At 41.4% G+C, this 20,886-nt stretch overlaps 1 protein-coding gene and 1 long non-coding RNA gene across 2 annotated transcripts in view; one reads left to right on the forward strand and one right to left on the reverse strand.

The window, feature by feature from the left end:
* Nucleotides 1-20,886, forward strand: part of IL7R (interleukin 7 receptor) — a 30,016-nt gene that overhangs the window by 2,535 nt on the left and 6,595 nt on the right. The window contains 2 exon segments of the mRNA NM_001146128.2: nt 1,972-2,110; nt 15,725-15,882. Of these exon segments, the coding sequence (NP_001139600.1) occupies nt 1,972-2,110; nt 15,725-15,882 (297 nt within the window).
* On the reverse strand, nt 1,647-20,593 carry LOC106508147. Its single transcript, XR_001304730.2, has 4 exons — nt 20,457-20,593; nt 15,349-15,396; nt 10,222-10,299; nt 1,647-2,180 (listed from the first exon to the last, which is right to left on the reverse strand). It is a non-coding gene; the product is annotated as an uncharacterized LOC106508147 (long non-coding RNA).

The following is a 20,886-nucleotide window of genomic DNA, read 5'->3' on the forward strand; positions in this document are numbered from 1 at the left end:
CTCTGTCTTCACTTTGTATGATAATCTCTAAGTCCATCCATGTTGCTCCAAATGGTGTTATTTCATTCTTTTTTAAGGCTCAGTAATATTCCATTGTGTATATGCACCACTTCTTCTTTATCCATTCATCTGCCTGTGGACACCTAGCTTGCTTCCATGTCTTGGCTATTGTAAGTGACCACTGCTTTATATAATGTATAAGAATAGACGCAAACTCACTTTGCAAGACCAGCTGGCTAAGAGTAGTGGGAGTGCTTTGTCCTGTTGAGGTGTGGCATCTGCTTGACTCTGCTATCTCTGGCTTACATTGCATGTTGAAGAATTTTGGAGACAAAGCTGACCCACAGATTCTGAATCCAAACAATAAGGTAGGTTCTGTTGTATGGGATTGGTGGAAATTCCAAAGAAGAGGAAACATTTTAGCCTTCTAAAGAGAGCATGAGGACTGCCATGTAAAAGCAGGCGAAAACCATCCAGAACTATTCCATCAAGAAAGATGCCAGCAATCAGGGGATGAGATCTAACTCTATAAGATTAAGAATGAACATGTTTTGAAATGGGAGCCCTCAGGGGTGGGCTGCTCCTCTCGATTTAAAACTGTCATTAACAAGAGTGTCATACCCTTCTGAAATTACATAAGGAGTCTTTGCAGGTGGCAGAATTGTGAGCCAGAAGGATTCTAGATAGGGTCAGAAAGAACAGTGCCCACAGCTTTTATCTAGATGCGGCTTTTTGAGATTTGTTGCTTTGACTGAACCAGCCTTTCTCTCAACTGTTTGGTCCACTCAGAACCAGCTTTACTAACCTTCTCACAGAACTACTAGGTTATTTAAGTAAAGAGGGTGCTGTTTCTAATTCCATGGACTTCGGGATGCTCAACTGGGGTTTGATTTTTAATATATTCTGTATGCTATTGAAAGTCCTAGAAGGGCTATTTTCTAGTATCAATGGGCCAAAATAATTTCTAGTATCAGTGGACATTGAAGCAGTCAGAGCCCACACTCAGCCATTCTGAAAATGGTTTTAGCTACTCTGCATTTTCTTAGATCCTGGTTGGAATAGATCTGCTGACAGACTCTTCTCTATTAAATGTCGGAAAACACGCACACACACAAATGTTGATTTAACCTTCAGGGCCTCATGCCAGTGTAAAAAATCAAGTATTTCCGATAGACAGAACTTTTCCAAAGTGGCAGTGAAAAATTCTAGTTCCCCACATACTTGCATAATTTTGCTAATATCTATAAAATGCAATATTTATACAAGAAGGCTGTGTAAACACAGAAGCAATATCTCTTAAGCTTCATGGGAAGGTCTGCCAGATCTGGGTCCTGTCATGTAATTTTTTTTCTCAAGACATTTGCTTCATTTGGAAACTTAAGATGAATTGCCTTATATAAATATTCACACATTGGAGATAATCAATGGAACTTTTAGCTGGGATATCTACTTGGGCAAAGGAAAGCTTCTGCTTTAAAAAGTGAACTTCTGACTGAAAGATAGCTATCATCTTCTTTCATTCAAAAAAAAATGTTGAGGAGGAAATAAATGAAGATTTGTAATAAAGCCAAAGCCTAGATTCAGTAGCATATGAATAATAAAGTATTTCTTATTTGAAATGTACAAACCAACAGAAGAAATTCCCATGTATACAAAAGAAAGTGTATGTTTATTATTTCACTCTAGAGCTCTAATGCACTCAATGGCAGAGATATTTGGAAATCTTTCTGGCTATGTATTCATCGTGATAACTCTTTTCTATCAGCAAAAATCTGTGCTCGCTAGGTTTTGTGTCGATTTTTTTTTTAATCCAATTTATTGCCTCTGCCCTCCGGCTTTCCTTCTTCAGATAAACAATCGTCACTCTTTCACATCTGCCACAAAAGGCTGCCATTTCATCAACATCGCTCCAGATTTCAAAAAGAAGCATTTCTTGGCTCCATTAACAGCTGTAGGTTTGTTCCTTCCCAGGAGACTTTGACGACGCAGAGCCGGACGACTACTCCTTCTCGTGCTACAGTCAGCTGGAAGTGGATGGACCTCAGCACTTGCTGACCTGCTCATTTGATGACCCGGATGTCAACAGCACCCATCTGGAATTTGAAATATGGTGAGGAATGTTGCCTTGAATGGGTGTTTAGAAATCCTCCATCTTTCTTTCATGTGCTACTTGGCCACAGCTGCAAAAAAGGGAATGCGGGGCTAGTTATCAAATATTAAAATTGAATAATTCCAAAAACTTCCTAGAACTCCTTGTCCTTCACCAAAAAGCCAAGCAAAGAAACTCACATGAATTCATCTTTCGGGTCCCGCTGCTACAGCCAAATGAGGCTATGGATGTTGGAAATCCTACCTCCCTCCAGACTTCATGGCAGAATTTATTTATTTGTTTGTTTGTTAATTTTTGCTGGCACCTGCAGCATAGGGAATTTGACCAAGCCACTGAAGAGACAGACAATGCCTATTCCTGAACCTGCGGCACCACAGTCGGAACTCCCGTGGCAGAATTTAAATTCTGGTTCTCCTGGGACATTCCTCCCCACCGTCTCTGCCTAACATGAGATAATCTAGTGTCTTCAAGCTGCTCTCGAGGACGGGTGCCTGGGTTCCAACCCCAATACCAGCCAAGTTCTATAACTCTTCTATGCTTCCGTTTCTTTACCTATTAAATGAGACATACTCCCTCATAGGGAGGTTGTGATGATTAAATAATTTAATACTGTAATCATTTAATTAGAAAACATACTCAATACGTAATAAGTGATGTAAAAGAGGCCTTAAGGCAAAACTTAATGAATCTTGACCCAACTGCCATGTTCTTGACACAGTTTGACTTCAGAGTCAGTTTTCCAAAAATAGACAGAATTAAGTTGGCTCTTGGTTTCATGGGGCCTCCAAGGAGAGGCAAATAGAGAGGAAATCTCTATCTGGTTGGAAAGTTTGGCAAAGAGCTTCAAACTCTATTTTCTCCTTCTTCTACAAATCATCTCTTGTTGCCCAGGGTTACTATCTCTGATGACATGAAAAAAAAAAAAAAAACACACTCTACTATGAATTTCTGACTTGTGGCTATTTCCATATTCTTATCAGATGACCTAATTTTAGTTAGTTTCCTAGTAAGGAAAGTCAAGATCCATCAGTAGTAAAAAAGGGCTCTTTACATTCCATAGACACTCAGCTAATCCCCACAATCCCCAGCCGACACAAGCCCTGAATCCCATGTCTTATGTTAATTCCCTGTATCTGTTCGCGGAGGGCCTCCTGCTGCAAGCCGTAGGATGAACATGACCTTAGACTTGAATTCCATAGTGTGTTCTCAGTCTGCCTCTAACCCTTCACTTCGATAAACACGCTTTCCAGGAATAAAATTATATCGAGAGAAAAGGAACCTGCAGTGTCCAGAATCTGTGCAGCAACTAGACTCCACTAAAACAGATGAACGACTCATTCAAAAGATGCACCACTTTTTGTGGGCTAAACCCCCCTCCAATACAGACCGCTTTGGGCTCTCCAGCCAGCAGAGTGGTAAATTGCAGTGGTTTCTCTTGGGGAGGCTGAGGCTGACCTTCTGTCCACTTTCACTCACAACAGTATTTGACCACTTCCCTGACCATTTGAATAAACTTGCCCACTTCCTTTAACAAGTCTCTTTATTCTCCCGTTGTATTTCAACCCAGCTATAGTCTCTGTTTGTTTGGGTTTTTCAGTTGGATTCAAATATTTCAGTTGGAAGGCAATTACTTCAAGATACATTTTCAGGAACTCCCACTGGGGTTCGGTGGGTTAATGATCTGGCTTGTCTCTGTGGAGGCACTGGTTCAATCTCCGGCCCAGTGCAGTGGGTTGTGGACTCAGCATTGCTGCAGCTGTGGCATTGGTCACAGCTGTGGCTCTGATGCGACCCCTGGCCTGGGAACTTCCATATGCCGTAGGTACAGGTGGGATAAAAAAAGATATGTTTTCAGTGTGAAACAGTAAGAATGAATGCTTTTTTCGTTGTTGTTGGTTTTTCTGGGGGTTTTTTTGTTTTTGGTTTTTTTTTAGGGCTGCACTCTCGGAATATGGAAGTTCCCAGACTAGGGGTCAAATCGAATCTGTAGCTGCCGGCCTACACCAGAGCCACAGCAACGCAGGATCTGAGCCATGTCTGCGACCTAAACCACAGCTCATGACAACGCCAGATCCTTAACCAACTGAGTGAGGCCAGAGATCAAACCCACAACCTCATGATTCCTAGTCGGATTCATTTCCGCAAAAATGAACTCTTCAGTAGAGGTTAAGGTGCTTCTAGAGAACAGGTGTTTTGCAAAGGTATCCACACCCTGAAGGGGAGATTCAGGCAACTCCTGGGTTCAGAGCAGCAACATAGCTCGAGTTAAAGCTGCTTGAATAGCGTCGTACTTGCAGGTTAGGTTGGGCTCCTTTTCCACAACGACACTAGCTTTATCAGAGCTTTTCTTCTCCTGCAAACTTAAATTTGTAAAGAAAGAAATTGGAAATCACTGAAAACAGTGCGTTCTGCCCAAGTCATTACACAGGTAATGACTACAATAGGTGTTGTTTCCCGGAGGCCTCACCAGCGGCATTTTTTGACAAGAATGTACCACCTGCCTGATCTGGCTTCCAGCCTCCCAGGCTTAGAAACCAATTACTTAGTGTTCAATGTGCAGAGCTGTCTCTCAGGGATGGACTTGGATTCGCCAAAGTCACAGAGCTGGATTCGCAGCATACCGCCCTACAACTTCACACGGGCTGATGCAACAATCCCAGCAGCCCAAATATTCACGGTGGGCTCAGGACCTCCAGGCTCAGGACCTCCAGGCTCAGGTGTTTGGGGGCAGAAGGGCCAGTATGTTTCATATCAATATAAATCCACTCATACTAGGTGACCAAGAAATGTTTCGTTCACCAGAACTCTAAGCAGCTCTCTGGTACCTAGAATGACAAAGAAGAGGCTCTGGAAAAGGCATGGAGGTGAGAATGCCCATTGAAGCTCTCTGATCATAACAAGCACCTTATATCAGGGATAGAAGGATTAGTGTTGGGCTTATGGTCAGTGCCTATATGTGGTACTTGATTCTCTCATTGCTGTTTGATTTTTGTTAAAAATGCGATCCAAAGGTTGTCTAGTAAATACCGAAGCAAAACAAAGGAAATTTGTCTGTCAATTGTAAGACTAGAGTTACTTTACTCAGATCGCAAAGTGGCTGTTTTTAAATCAGTAGCCAGCCTTTAAAAATCTAGGTATCTTGAAGTTCCTGCTGTGGTGCAGCGGGTTAAGAATTCATCTGCAGGGGTTCCCACATGGCTCAGCAGAAACAAATCTGACTAGCATCCATGAGGACATAGGTTTGATCCCTGGCCTTGCTCAGTGGGTTAAGGATCTGTCGTTGCCATGAGCTCTGGTGTAGGTTGCATATGCAGCACAGATTCTGTGTTGCTATGGCTGTGGCATAGGCCAGTGGCTGCAGCTCCAATTTGACCCCTAGCCTGGGAACCTCCATATGCCGTGGGAGATAGAGAGAGGGAGAAAGAGAGAGAGAGAGAGAGAAGGAAGGAAAGAAAGGAAGGAAGGAAGAAAAGAAAGAAAGAAAGAAGAAAGAAAGAAGAAAGAAAGAAAGAAAGAAAGAAAGAAAGAAAGAAAGAAAGAAAGAAAGAAAGAAAGAAAGAAAGAAAGAAAGAAAGAAAGAAAGAAAGAAAGAAAAGAGAATCCAACTGCAGCAGCTCAGGTCACGGCAGAGGCAAGCGTCTGATCCTCAGCCTAGCACAGTAGGTTGAAAGATGCAGTGTTGTCACAGCTATGGCGTAGGTCACGGCTGCAGCATAGATGGCAGCTGCAAGCTTGGATTCAATCCCTGGCCTGGAACTTCCAAATGCCAAGGATGCAGCCATTAAAAAAAAAAAAAAAAAAAAATCTAAGTATCTCTTTAATAATCAGTTTTGGTAATTCTAGGCCCAAACAGCAAACATTAGCTGAACAGAATTCTGATTGCTTCTGTGAATGGAGAATTAAATCTCAGTCCTGAAATTAGGCCCACTTTTTTCAATTATATTACCTGTGAGGACACAACAGACATGTAAATTTGGGGCCTTGCTTTTTAGGTGTTTGCATAATTTTCATAGTCAGCTCTCAGGGCATTGTAGTTCCTTGATTTCCACATTCTTGGGGGCACCGCAGTCACTCCCATGTACCGCCTACAGATACCACATAAATATGTCATTTTTTGTTTTCATCTATTACCAGCAATATCACAGGCTGCACCCCGCCAGATCCACCTCATATCCTCACTATCAATATCCCTCAAGTCGTTTTTTAATTGAGTCCTTTCTACAGGAAGCCATAGTAATGTTCAAAGTGTTTAATACTTTTGGGAGAGATTCTATCTTTCGGGGCCCAACGAGGAATAAAACTACAGTTTGTTTTTGTTTTTAGGATTTCCATGTAAACATTTGTTTGCGCCAGGAAGAGAAATGCATTTATCACACTGAAGGACATGAGATTGCGGGTTTAGGAAGGATGAGTTGGGAGGAGGAATCAGACGCTGTGGCCCCCAGCCGTCAGTCAGTCTCTCCCTATTTCTAGGACAGAAGACTCTGTGTGAGTGTCTTAGGGTTAATCTCCCTTGGGAAGGTCCTATGGGGCTACACTTGCCAGCCTAGAGTATCCCTTGGGTACTGGCAATGCTCTTTTCTCCCCACCAAAATGCCCTAGAACAGGTCTGTTCAACAGAAATACCTCTCAACCCACAAATATGTGAGTAATGTATGTAATTTAATATTTTCTAGTAACCACATTTTAAAAGGAGGGGGGCAGTTCCCTGGTGGCCTAGCTGTTAAGGATCCCAAATTGTCACTACTATGACTTGGATTTGATCCCTGGCTGGGGAGTTCTGCATGCCACAGATGCAGCCAAATTAAAGAAAGAAAGAAAAAAGAAAAAGAAATGGCTGAAAATTAACCTTAATAATATTTTGGAGTTCCCACTGTGGCTCAGCAATGATGAACCCAACTAGTATCCATGAAGATGTGGGTTCAATCCCTGGCCTCGCTCAGCGAGTTAAGGATCCCGCATTGCTATGGCTGTGGTGTAGGCTGGCAGCTACAGCTCCAATTCGACCCATAGCCTGGGAACCTCTATATGCCACGGGCACAGCCCTAAAAAGACAAAATAATAATAATAATAATAATAATAATAATAATAATAATAATAATATTTTGGAGTTCTCATTGTGGCTCAGTGGTAATGAACCCAACTAGTATCCACGAGGATGTGGGTTCAGTGGGTTAAGGATCTGGCATTGCCGTGAGCTGTGGTGAAAGTCGCAGACGCAGCTCAGATCCTGAGTTGCTGTGGCTGTGGCGCAAGCTGGCAACTGGCTCTGATTCAACCCCATAGCCTGGGAACTTCCCAGGTGCAGCCCTAAAAAAGCAAAAAATACATACATATTTTATTTAATGTAATATATCCAAAATATGATTATTTAAACATATCAGCAGTTATGAACAAAAATTATTCCTGGGGTATTTTACATTCTGTTCACATACTACATCTTTCAAATCTGCTATTTCATATTGAGGGCACATCTCAATTTGGACTAGCCCTATTTCAAGGGCTCAGTATCCACATGTGAGGTAGTGACTATTGCATTGGGCAATATAATCCTGAACCATTCTTAATGTTCTAGTTAGCTCTGTGGTGGCACAGAGCAAGGCTATCTGTTCTAGATTGCGGCTTTCTCTTAGTCTCTTGGCACAGCTTCCCCTCCAACATAAGGCAGCTCCTGGAGCCAAGAGCCCTTAAAGGACTCAGGCTGACAAGACCACCATGTGGTGACCTTTCATTGTTGGAGCTTATTATCCTGATTCCCTGGAAAGCATGAACTGAGAATACCGTGATAGATTCTTTTTTTTTTTTTTTTTTTTTTTTTTGTCTTTTTGCCTTTTCTAGGGCTATACCCACGGCATATGGAGGTTCCCAGGCTAGGGGTTGAATCAGAGCTATAGCCACCGGCCTATGCCAGAGCCACAGCAACGCGGGATCCAAGCCGTGTCTATGACCTACACCACAGCCCACGGCAACGCCGGATCCTTAACCTACTGAGCAAGGCCAGGAATCGAACCCACAACCTCAACCTCATGGTTCCTAGTCAGATTCATTAACCACTGAGCCACAACAGGAACTCCCATGATAGATTCTTCTTAAACTCCCAACAGCAACACAACCTTGCTACAAGTTAAGAATCTGCAATTGAACATTCCACATATGCTTTACTTCAAATATATTCTAAACTCAATGATTGAAGTACAAAACATGTCCTTCTAATTTCTCCACATTACCTTTACCTAAAATTCAAGAATGAGATCCGGACCCAGTTCTCCTCTCTGTCTTTATTCAACAAATCATGATGGTGTTGCCATCTTCAGAACTTTGCTCTAACATTCTTCCCAAGCATATGCCCCAGAATCCCTCTAGCTTATCTTAAAACTTGCTTTTCAGTGGGGAGTTACCACTGTGGCTCAGCAGAAAAGAACCTGACTAGTATCCATGACAATGCAAGTTCAATCTCTGGCCTTGCTCAGTGAGTTAAGAATCCTGCATTGCCCCAAGCTGCGGCATAGTTCGCAGATGCCGCTCGTATCCCCTGCTGCTGTAGCTGCGGCTGCGGCGTAGGCAGGCAGCTGCAGCTCTGATTTGACCTCTAGCCTGGGAACATCCATATACAGCAGGTGCAGCCCTAAAAAAATTTTTTTTAATTTGCTTTTTTAAATCAACTATAATTTTTTAATGTCAAAAATAGTGCTTTTTATTTTCACTCTTCCAAATAGGAAAAGCCATATAGCCCAGCATAGGACATACTCTACAACTCCAAAACCACACACACACACACACACACACACACACACACACACAAGCCAGAACAACTACAATAGCCAAAAAGATAGCAGTTAACAAAAAAGCTATATGGGTGCGGGGGAATGACAATTTTAAGGAATGTCCTACACACAATAAATACATGTATCCAATTAATAAAATTTCTTCACCAATCTCCATTTTTTTCCTGCCTGTAGGAGCTTAACTACTCAGACCATAGCAGCCCAAAAGTGAGAGATTCTGCACCTTAGTTTGAGGGATTCTTTTCAGATTCTAACTCCATGCCCACCTCACCTCAAGCCACACAAATGTGTTCTTTCTGTTCAGAGTTCAGGAACGAGCCTGGCAAGGGCTCACATGAGCAAAGACAGAGAAAAGCGTACACACATCCAATTCAACAAGGAAAACAAACACACATTTCTAGGTTGCAGGATGTGAATGCACTTTTTAGAATATATTCTCTGTCGTTATTTTATTTTTTATTTTTTTATTTTTATTTTTATTATTATTATTTTGTCTTTTTGCCTTTTCCAGGGCCGCTCCTGTGGCATATGGAGGTTCCCAGGCCAGGGGTCCAATCGGAGCTGTAGCCGCCGGCCTACGCCACAGCCACAGCAACGCCGGATCCTTAACCCACTGAGCAAGGCCAGGGATAGAACCCGCAACCTCATGGTTCCTAGTCGGATTCGTTAACCACTGCGCCACAACAGGAACTCCTGTTTTGTTTTGGTTTGGGTTTTTTTTTTTTTTTAATATCTGATTAATGAGAAGATTTCTCTTCATGGAAACAACTTTTTTCTTCCATGATCCTCACTTCCAATTTGACCCTGTTATAGCTCTTTTGAGGGCTTTTTGTCTGGATTTAAAGAGCATGTAGGAAAAACAAACTGGTAACCATGGTTATCACAGGCGTTATGGTAAGTGAAATTGAGGGTTGAAGGAAAGCTGAGAAATGAGTAATTTCACTTTTATTCTGTATTGTTTAATTACTTTTACTAAAAGAAGACATGCTTTAATTTTCATGTAGTTTATTAATGTAATCTCACTTTCTTTTTCAAGGACAGTTCATGACCTACTATAAAACGTACAGCTAGTAAGTGAGGTTTGCGAAATGTGTTTAACACGTAGCCATTGCCTCAGCCGAGTGAGCAGACATTCCGCTTGTCTCCTCCTCATCTGTCCCCAACCCCAGGGCTCAGTCACAGATCTGAATCCCATCACCCTTTGGTGTTGCCAGTTGCTGATCAGTTTTATAAATGAAATAACACACCACTCGCTCTCTTCTGACTTCTTTCACACAGCAAAATGTTTTGAGATAATAATCCATCATTATCCATGCTGATGCCTACCTCTTGGCTCATCTTTTCAATTGCTGAGGGTTAATTCCACTGTTCAGAAAATATCACACATTTTTCATCTTTTCTTCTCTTGATGGACATGTGGGTTTTTTCAGGAGCGGCCCAAAGAAATAGCAAAAAGACAAAAAAAAAAAAAAAAAAAAAAAAAGAATTACAATATCATAGGGTGGGTGTGTATTTAACTTTATTAACAACAACAACAAAAAAAAACCTGCCCAATAGTCTTCCAAAGTGGTTATACCATTCTACTCTGCTCCCAGCAATATATGAGAGATACAGGGCATGTCCAATATTTGGCTTTGAAACAGAATCATGATTTTTTTTTTTTTTTTTTACATTTCCCAAATAACACATAATGTTGACTTTATTCCCAGGCACTGTTGGTATATTCTCTTTTGGCAAGTACCTGTTAAAGTCCTTTGTCTTTTTTTGTTGAGTTATTTGTCCTTTTTTTATTGATGGGTGGGAATTCTTTAGATGTTCTGGATACAATTCTCATGTCAGATTATGTGTCACAATAATTTTCTGCCAGCCTATATCTGGCCATTTCATTTTATTAATGGCAGATTTTAATAAGCAGAAGATTTTCATTTTGATGAAGCCCAGGGTATTTGATTTTTCTCTTCTATGTTTAGTGTCACAACTCTCTTTATCTACTTTCAAAACTAGGAAGATACTTTCTGATGTTTTCTTCTAAATAATTCATAGTTTCAGCTTTTATATTTAGAGCTATCCTCCAGACCCAATTAGTTTTTTGCAAAATTGAGATTCATATTTTCCATACGTGTGCTCAGTTGTTTCAAGACAATTTGTCGAAGAATTTTTTTATTTCCCACCGAACTGATTGGGTGCATACATTTACAATCACTTAACCTTAACAAAATCAATCAACCTTATATGTGTGAGCCTATTTCTGAACCCTCTGTTTTTTCCATTGATCAATATTTCTATCCTTGTGCCAGTGCCAAACTGTCCTGTTTTTTGTTTGTTTGTCTGTTTTTTGTCTTTTTGCCTTTTCTAGGGCCGTTCCCGCGTCATATGGAGGTTCCCAGGCTAGGGGTCGAATCGGAATTGTAGCCACTGGCCTATACCAGAGCCACAGCAACACCAGATCCGAGCCGTGTCTGCAGCCTACACCACAGCTCACCGCAATGCCGGATCCTTAACCCCCTGAGCGAGGCCAGGGATCGAACCCGCAACCTCATGGTTCCTAGTCAGATTCATTAACCACTGAGCCACGACAGGAACTCCTAAACTGTCCTGTTTATAATAATTTCCTAGTAAATTTGAAGTCAGGTGCTCTGGGTCCTCCTTATTTGTTCTACTTTTTCAGTGTTGTTGGCTATTCTGAGTTTTTTTTGTAATTCAACGTAAATTTTAGAATCAGCTTGCCTATTTATTAAGGAAATCCTGCTGAGATTTTGATTAATATTATATACATCCATTTGGGGGAAATTTCAATGTTTTCATTGCTGCATTTGCATATCCATGAAGGTAGCTCTATTTATTTCGAGCCCCTTTAATAGCTCTCAAAAATGTTCTGCAGTTTCCATTGCAAAGGGCTGGACCATCTTTTAATAATTTTATTTCTAAGCATTTTGCTTTTATTGCCATTATAAATGGAGTTGATACTTTTCAGATTTATTTTTCAATTTCGGGACACTAGTCCATATATAAAAGTATAATTGACTTTTGTATGTGGACCTTGATGAATTCACTATATTAGTTTCTATAATTGTGTTGGAGAATCTTTTCCATGTGAACAAACATATCTGCAAGTGAAGAAAGTCTTTTCTTTCTTTACAAACTGGGGCTTTTTTATTTGTTTCTCTTGCTTATGCACTGGGTCTAACACCGTTGAATAAAAGTGGTACAAATGGATATTCCTGCCTTGTCCTTACCTTTGGAGAAAACTGTCCACTCAACATTAAGTATGTCATTAACTATAGACTTACTGTAAATGCTCTTTATCTGGTTGAGGAAGTGTCTGCTGAGAGTTTTATCATAATGGATGTTGAATTCTGTCATATGCTTTTTCTACATCACTTGAGATGGTCAGATTATTTGTCTTTTATTCTGTTCATGTGGTGAAATATATTGATTGATCTTTGATTGTTAAGCCTACCTGGATATCCTACAATGCATTCTACTCTGTCATTATATGTTAACATCAATGTGTTAACATTTTCTCGAGGAATATTAATTCATAAACTTCTTTTCTGTAACATTTTTACCAGCTTTTGGTACCAGGCTTGAAGTAACTTCATAAAATAAGGTGGGAAGCATTCATTTCTCCACTACCTTCTGAAAGAATTTTGTAGGGTTGGTAGTATTTCATATATATTTGATAGAATTCACTAGCTTTTTGGGAAAGAAGTTTTCTTTATGAGAAAAATTATGATAAATTTAACTTCTTTGAAAGAAATAGAACTATTGAAACATTAAATTTCTTCCACATTTTCACTTTGGGGCAATATCTCTTTTGAGATTGATTTCAGTGTTGCAATATTCAACCATTTCTTATCAGAGGTTTAGAGTTAATGTTGTACTATTTCATGTAAAATATAAGAAACTTGAACAGTAGAGTTGCACTTATCACATTCCAGCTTTCATACTAATGTTATATATTTTGTAGCTACATATATTGTAAATGCCACAATAGCGTTAGAGTATTTGCTTTGAACAATCTTTAAAGAATTTAAGAGGGAAAAAAAGTATGTATTGTCCTTCTGGTACACCTAATTGCTTTCTGAGATACGAAATTCCACCTAATATTATTTCTCTTTGGTCTAAAGAATTTCCTAAAACAAATTATCTCAATTTTTTTTGTTGGTCTAAAGAACTTCCTAAAACAAATTATCTCAATTTTTATATAGCTGGAATAACTTTATTTTGCCTTCATTTTTGAAAAATATTTTGTACTATAAGGATTCAAAAGTTATTTTTTTTTTCCCTTTCAAAGTTTTAAAGATATCATCCGGAGTTCCCGTCGTGGCGCAGTGGTTAACGAATCCGACTAGGAACCATGAGGTTGCGGGTTCGGTCCCTGCCCTTGCTCAGTGGGTTAACGATCCGGCGTTGCCGTGAGCTGTGGTGTAGGTTGCAGATGCGGCTCGGATCCCGTGTTGCTGTGGCTCTGGCGTAGGCCGGTGGCTGCAGCTCTGATTTGACCCCTAGCCTGGGAATCTCCATATGCTGCGGGAGCGGCCCAAAGAAATAGCAAAAAGACAAAAAGACAAAATAAATAAATAAATAAATAAATAAAGATCATCCCAGTGTATTTTGGTTCACATAATTCCTGATGAGAAGGGATATTTTTCTCTGGATGCTTTCAAGATGTCTTATTTGCCTTTGTTTTTCAGCCATTGACTATGATGTGCCCAAGTGTGGTTTCCTTTGTATTTATCCTGTTTGGATTTCCTGAGGTTTTTTTTTTTTTTTTTAACCTAAAAGTTGATATTTTTGCCACATTTGGGAAATGTGGGGACATTAATTCTCTAAATATTTTTCAGCCAATTTCTCTCTCTCTCTCTCTCTTTTTTTTTCCTGGAGCTCTATTTCATATTTACCTGTCCCCTTGATAGTGTCCCACAGGTCAATGAGACTTTCTGTTGTTTCAGACTAAACAATGTCTATTGCTCTATCTTCAAGTTCACTAACCTTTCCTTCTGCCATCTTCTATCTGCTATTAAGTCCCTTCTATACATTTTTTCCAGAAAATTTTTAAAATGTTTACATTCGTACTTGTCAATTATAGTATTCTCATTTTATCCCTGTAGTTTCCACTTCTTGACTAAGATTTTACATCCATTAGATAAGTATGACCATATTTTTTGTTTAGCTCTTGAGCATATTTACAAAAGCTGCTGAAAAGCCCTTTTCTGCTAGTTCCAACATCTAGGTCATCTTGGGGTCAGTTTCCATTGAATTTTGATAACTTCCTCTGGTGAGTATTAATTTTAGCTCTTTTATCTTGGCTGGATTACTCTCCAAATTCTTCCTTTGAGGCAGCACCTAAAATTTCTTCTTAGTCCTTTCCAGAGCCTTCTATCTATTGCCATGGTTTCTTTGGAGTTTCCTCCACATGCGCACAATTAAGAGGACAAATAATAATTTAAGCAGAGCTTATATGCAGACTCGGTATCTTCTATCTCTAAAACTTCCTCATATCTAGGCTTGGTCCCACTTAAAAGTACCCAGCCACTCAGGCAAACCAAAATTCTGTCCTCTAACTTCTCAAGGCAGTTAAACTGGCTTTCTGTTAGATTCTAGATGCCTATCACAATGTAACCTGAGAAGTGCCCTCAGATAAAACAAAACAAAACAAAACAAATAACAACAGAGAAACACGGATCTAGTCCACCCTTTTCTAAAATATTAAATGCCCCATAGTTTTCTGCCTGCATTTGGTTATTCTTCAATGCTTTTAAATAGTATTTTCAAAAATATCTTGTTCAAGGTTTATAGTTCGGGAGTTAGTGTGATATAAGCTCCTCTGCCATTAGTGGAACTAAAACTTAAACTGTTTTGTTTTTGTTTTTGTTTTTGCCTTTTTGAGGGCCGCACCTGCGGCATATGGAGGTTCCCAGGCCAGGGGTCAAATCGGAGCTATAGCCACTGGCCTACGCCAGAGCCACAGCAACACAGGATCTGAGCCTTGTCTGTGCCTACACCACAGCTCACAGCAATGCCACATCCTTAACCCACTGAGTGAGGCCAGGGATCAAACCCACGTCCTCATGGATGCTAGTCGAGTTCGTTAACTGCTGAGCCACACGGGAACTCCTAAACTTTTTTTAAACAGGAATTTTTTTAAGAGAGTACACTTTGGAGCTTTTGATGCAGTTGCATACTAGGCAATTTTTCTCTTTTCTTCAGTTTCCTAAAAGCCTGATCTTAATTGGGAATAGAGGGTTACAGAAGTGACATAATTCAATTCCTAGAGCATTGCTGCATACTTCTCTAGGAAGCATGGGGCAAGGGGTTGATGTTAAAGTCTGTTAATTAGTTAAAAGTGGAGCACAGTCAAAATTACCTGTGAAAATCCTCAAATTATGCATCAAGTATATACAGTTTCATGTATACAATCCTTTAGGCTATTTTATCATTTCTTTTTACCTTTTTTGGTCAATGTTTCTTTAGAGGATTTAGTTCTTCAATTTATTCCTGCAGAACATCGAAAAAAGCAGTTACCTTCCCACCTAAACATAGTATTTATCTCCCAGTATCAATTATTAAAAGCTTAGAATTTTCCATTATTTTCACAAACACACTTTGACTATTTCAGGTTCCATGGCATCTAAAGCTTCAGTAAATCTATGCTGATTATAATGGCAGCAAAAAGCTGTTATTTTAATTACCTTTCTTTCCCTAATAGGCACCTACCTTATGGTCAGAGTTAAAGCTACATAACTAAAATGTACCTCTGATGCTATTCCATTCTATACAGAAACTCCTACTTGAATTAAAATAAATTCCTTTTTTGTTTCCATAGTGGGGGCCTTTTGGACATAAATTGCCTGAGTTTTAATAAACTGCAAGAGATGTATTTCATCAAGACAAAGAAATTCTTACTGATTGGAGACAGCAAAATATGTGTGAAGCTTGGAGGAAAGAACATGACTTGCAGAAAAATGAAAATAGTCAAAATAGGTAAGAAGTTGTCTCTGGGAGGATGTTGCCATTTTTCAGATACCTGAAGACAAGTATCTGTGTCCAAACTTTCTGCATGTTAAAAGTAGTCAAATCATGAAAACTCTTTACAATGGAAAATACCAAATTCTCTAATGCACGTAATTTTTAAAAGAAATGCAAGTTTGAAGCTTAGGATTCATTCTGACTGTGAGAGAACACTGAGGGTCTTCAAACTCAGCTATGCAAAAGGTGATTGGCACTTACTGAGTGCAGGGAGAGTTCATCCATGTGAAATGCATCGCTGGAGCTGGTCCTTCTGTCCTTCCCCGACGTATGTCTTTTCCTTCCTTATCTTTCCTTTTCCTGGATTCCTTGGCCCCTTATATCTAACATATTAGCTAAATTATCAAGTTTTTTTCAAAAGTAAATATGCCTTCTGTATTAGAGTTCTCCAGAGGAAATAGAACCAATAATAGATAGATAGATGATGAATAGATATATAAGATTGATTGATAGAGGAGAAAGAGAGATTTATTTTAAGGAACTGGGTATCATGATAGTAGGGGCTGGCAAGTCTGACACCCATGAGGGTTGAGCCAGAAGCCGAGAAACTCAGGAAAGTGTGGATATTGCAATATTAAGTGCAAATTGCACAGGACCAACCTGGCAGCCTGGAAGCTCAAACAAGGTTTCTATGCTGCATTTTTAAGACAAAATCACTTCTCCTCCAGGGAATCTCAGTCTTTGCTTTTAAGGCGTTCATCTGAATGAATGAGGCCTGCCACATTTTAGAGGGTAATCTGTTTTACTCAGAGTCTACTGATTTAAATGTTAACCCATGTCTTTAAGAATAAACCTTTCAACTAGTTTTTGGCCAAACAGCTGGGCGCCATAGCCTAGCCACGTTAACACATAAAATTACTATCACACCTTCCTAGGAAATGTAGTATCAAGAAGTGATACGTAGTTAAATCTGATTTGGGCTAAAGTACACATGTTACACTTGGACCCCCAAAATGATAATTATTATATTACAAATAAATTACAATTTGAGTCACTAGATTCATCTGCATGTTTCCTTTGGTTCTATATAATATCTATATATATAAGAAGAAGAATCATTAAATGCATTCAATGATCTGGTTATGAGTCTATATATATATATATATATTTTGTATTTTTGTCTTTTCAGAGCCACACCTGTGGCATATGGAATTTCCCAGGCTAGGGGTCTAACTGGAGCTGTAACCTCTGGCCTACGCATCAGCCACAGCAATGCCAGATCCGAGCTGTGTCTGCAGCCTACACCACAGCTCACAGCAACAGCAGATCCTTAACCCATTGAGAGAGGCCAGGGATTGAACCCGCGTCCTTATGGATGTTAGGTTCGTTAACCGCTAAGCCACGATGGGAACTCCATGAGTCAATATTAATTACCAATTCTCTATTCAGTTACCAAGGAAGTAAATCAAAACAATCAGAAAGATGGGGCATATAGACACAAAAGGTTTTTCCCATTACTTACAGATTTATGACACTGAAGAAGGTTCTTTTTGAACACCTCAGAAATCCCTGGTGGTGGGGAATGTCTAAACCAGTTCTGATATCATCAGTGCAATGGAATCTCACTGGTTGTACTTATTCCCCCTATGGAGATTTACAAGTCGAACAATATACAGAGAGGAAAAACTGTTCAAAGTGATCGAAGAGGTGCATTCTTTTGCTGGTTTTAAACACTATGGCTCTGTCTCTCCCTATTCTCCAAACCCTTTATTCACCCTTCTAAAAAAAATGAAAGGTAACAGAGTAATCCTCATTAGAGACAATAAAGAGAAGCTTGGAATCTATCCCCAGCATTGTATCCCTAAGACAGGGAGGGGTAAAAGCAGAAGTTCCATGTGTGAGCAACTACCTTATAAAGAAGCGGAGGTGGTGGAAAAGAGACATCAGGCCCAAGCAGAAGGAATGCCATCTAGGGTGGGGGTATCTCAGACATGGGACACAAGCAAGCTGGGTTTTGAGCATTTGGAGATTAGGCTTCTATGGATGGAAGTTCAGTTTGTGTACAGGGTGCCTGGTACCTAAAGGTTCACCATTCACACTGCAAATGTGTCTTCCCTCCGGGAGAGCAGACAGAGGGCAGAGATTCTCAGTCCTGTGACAGAGTCCTAGAGCCCCAGGGGAGGGCCCTTTCTTACAGTGGCTCACAGCAACACCCAGGACCCACATGCATTTTAGAGGATGAGCATGTGAACCCTCAGGGTGCACCCGCAGGCTCCCGGTGGCACCCTGCCCCCTCAGACTCCCCAACTCTCATAAGGCCAAAGCTCTTAAAGGTCCAGAGTCTGTACCACCCAGTAGATGGCAAACTTGATTGGCTACCTCATCCGAGGGGCGAGGGGGAGAGACAGGGCATGCACACCACTGGTAGCATGCATCTGTGGAAGAGGGGGTGTAAGCACCCCTTTGAAAAGTGCCCCTTAACCCCAGGCAAGCAGGATAAGCGGTGGTGTGGGTGTGTCTCCCAGTAGCCTCTTCTTCTGGTTCTTAATGTGCCATTTCATTAACAGAACTGTCCTTGAATTAAATTGGATGTGGGTGCTTCTGATGAAACCACCTGCTCCCTCACTTAACCCTCCTCCTTTGGATGCTGGCCCCCAATAAAGCCAGAGGGGTGGCTTTCAGTTTCCCTACTTTTCTTGTCAGGGTACATCTATATAGTAGTTCAGGTTGTCCCGAGAATAAATTAACTTTTAAAAATATTGTTAGAGGAGTTCCCATCGTGGCGCAGTGGTTAACGAATCCAACTAGGAACCATGAGGTCGCGGGTTCGGTCCCTGCCCTTGCTCAGTGGGTTAAGGATCTGGCGTTGCCGTGAGCTGTGGTGTAGGTTGCAGACGCGGCTCGGATCCCGCGTTGCTGTGGCTCTGGCGTGGGCCGGTGGCTACAGCTCTGATTGGACCCCTAGCCTGGGAACCTCCATATGCCGCGGGAGTGGCCCAAAGAAATAGCAAAAAAAAAAAAAAAAAAAATATTGTTAGAGGGATGAGAACCTTTGTCTAATCTACTGAAATACGCCATTGGGCTCAGAGGCAGACCTGTGCGGAGCAGGCCTGGACGAGCCCGTCTGAGACAGCTGAGGACAGGGGCCACAGCCAATGAAGGAGAGCACGACTCAGAGTCAGACAGAAGCGGATTTAAATCCCACGAACTCATCCTACAGGGGCCTGAACTGAGCTGATCAACCTCTCAGACTCATTTCCCTCCTCGGTGTAGTGGTGATGAGTGATCGTTTGATGCAAAATGGCATAAGGAAAGCAGCTGGCACAATGGTGGGTGTATCCTCAGTATCAGTCTGGTCCTCCCTTAATGCCTCCGTTACTGAGAGGCCTTGGGAGGTGGGGCCGGGGCAAGGAATTGAGTGTCAGGGGTTTAGCTGAGAATGTGCATATTAATCATTTCCCTGGATGGGCGGTAGGAACTGGTGTCCAAGGGCTGACGGTCTTCTCTGTTGGTCTGTTTGTCCACACCCACTCGCTACCTTTCTTCCTGCTTCCCTGTAGGGTATCTTCCCTTTTTAAGGGCATCTGAGGGTAAAAGAAAAGGGCACACTTCCCCTTTCACAAGACATTCGAGGGTAAAGAAGGAACTGCTTCTTCTTTTTCGGTACCTCGGGGGAAATCAAAGCAGGAGACACTTGGGCAGCCACCACCCCAGCAAGTGAGTGCAGCCAGGGGGTCCACCTTTAGCACAGGAGCTCATTGACTGGGGCGGCAACCCATTCTCAAAGCCCAGCTCTTAGAGCCTTGAATCTAGCTCAGTCTACTGAGTGAACTTGTGATGAACGCACACTCGTCATTAATACTCATCTCAGATTCGTACTTGTCTCATGAATACTTGTTGCAGTTAGCGTTTAACCTCTGCATCCCCCAATCTCTGTCTGAGATGAGCCATGCAAGCACGTGGCTGCCCCATCCCTTGACACCTAATGTCCCAGGTTTAGCAAGAGAGCAGTGAGGAGGCCAAGACAGGGAAGCCCCAAGTCAATGGCAGGAGATGGCCTGACGGACGCACATGCACTCCTGGGATTTCAATACTTGCTCCAGGTTTGTTCTGCCTAAAATAATACCTATCTCCCTCCAACTGCGTTTCGTATATAGAGCATTCGACCCTAGGTGGGCAGGCTGGGGGAATATGCCAGAAAGGGTTTAGAGCTCTTGCAAACAAGACTGAAGGAGGGGCTGCCCGCAGTCACAGAGTTGGGAGCCGGGGCCATGGCGCAGATCCTTAGTTTAAGGCTCCCAGCTGTTATTGGAATAAGGAAGACAGCGTTCAAATACTCCTGCTTTGGGGCTACTTAGTAACAACTTCTCTAGCACACAAAAGAGGAAGGGATTGTGTTTTTAAGTAAAATTGTTCAGCAGCTGCTGTAACCAATAAGCCCTAAAATATAGTACTCAAAAGAGGAAGAGAATGTGTTTTTATGCAAAATTATTCAGCAGCTGCTGTAACCAATAAGCCCTAAAGTATATATCTCAAATCCCATAAGTTTATTTTTTGCTCACAGAAGAGCCAAAATGGGTGTTTCTAACCTGTGGGCGGTGCTCCTCCAAGCAATATTCAGGGCTCCTCCAACCTGTGGCTCCTCTCTCTTCAATATGTGACTCCAAGTGGAGAGCTGAGCACAGAAACGAGCCTAGGGTCACACACGTGGGGTTTCTGGACCAGGATGAGAGGTGGTACACCTTCTCTTCTGCCCACATCCTTCCGAGACCACACCCAACTGCAAGGGAGCCTGGGAAATGTAGTCAGGCTTTGAACCAGGAAGAAGAGATGGTTTTTACTGACCCAGAAAAGGAATGTGATTTTTCAGAGTAGATGAAAAAAATTGGGGGGGGGCCACACTGTGGCATACAGAAGTTTCCTGAGCCAGGGACCAAACCCGTGCTACAGCAGTAATCAGAGCCACAGCAGTGACAACACGGGATCCTTAACCAGCTGAGCCACCAGGAAACTCCAGAG

The sequence above is a fragment of the Sus scrofa genome, chromosome 16, assembly GCF_000003025.6.
Source record: "Sus scrofa isolate TJ Tabasco breed Duroc chromosome 16, Sscrofa11.1, whole genome shotgun sequence".
In the NCBI taxonomy this organism is placed as follows: Eukaryota; Metazoa; Chordata; class Mammalia; order Artiodactyla; family Suidae; genus Sus; species Sus scrofa.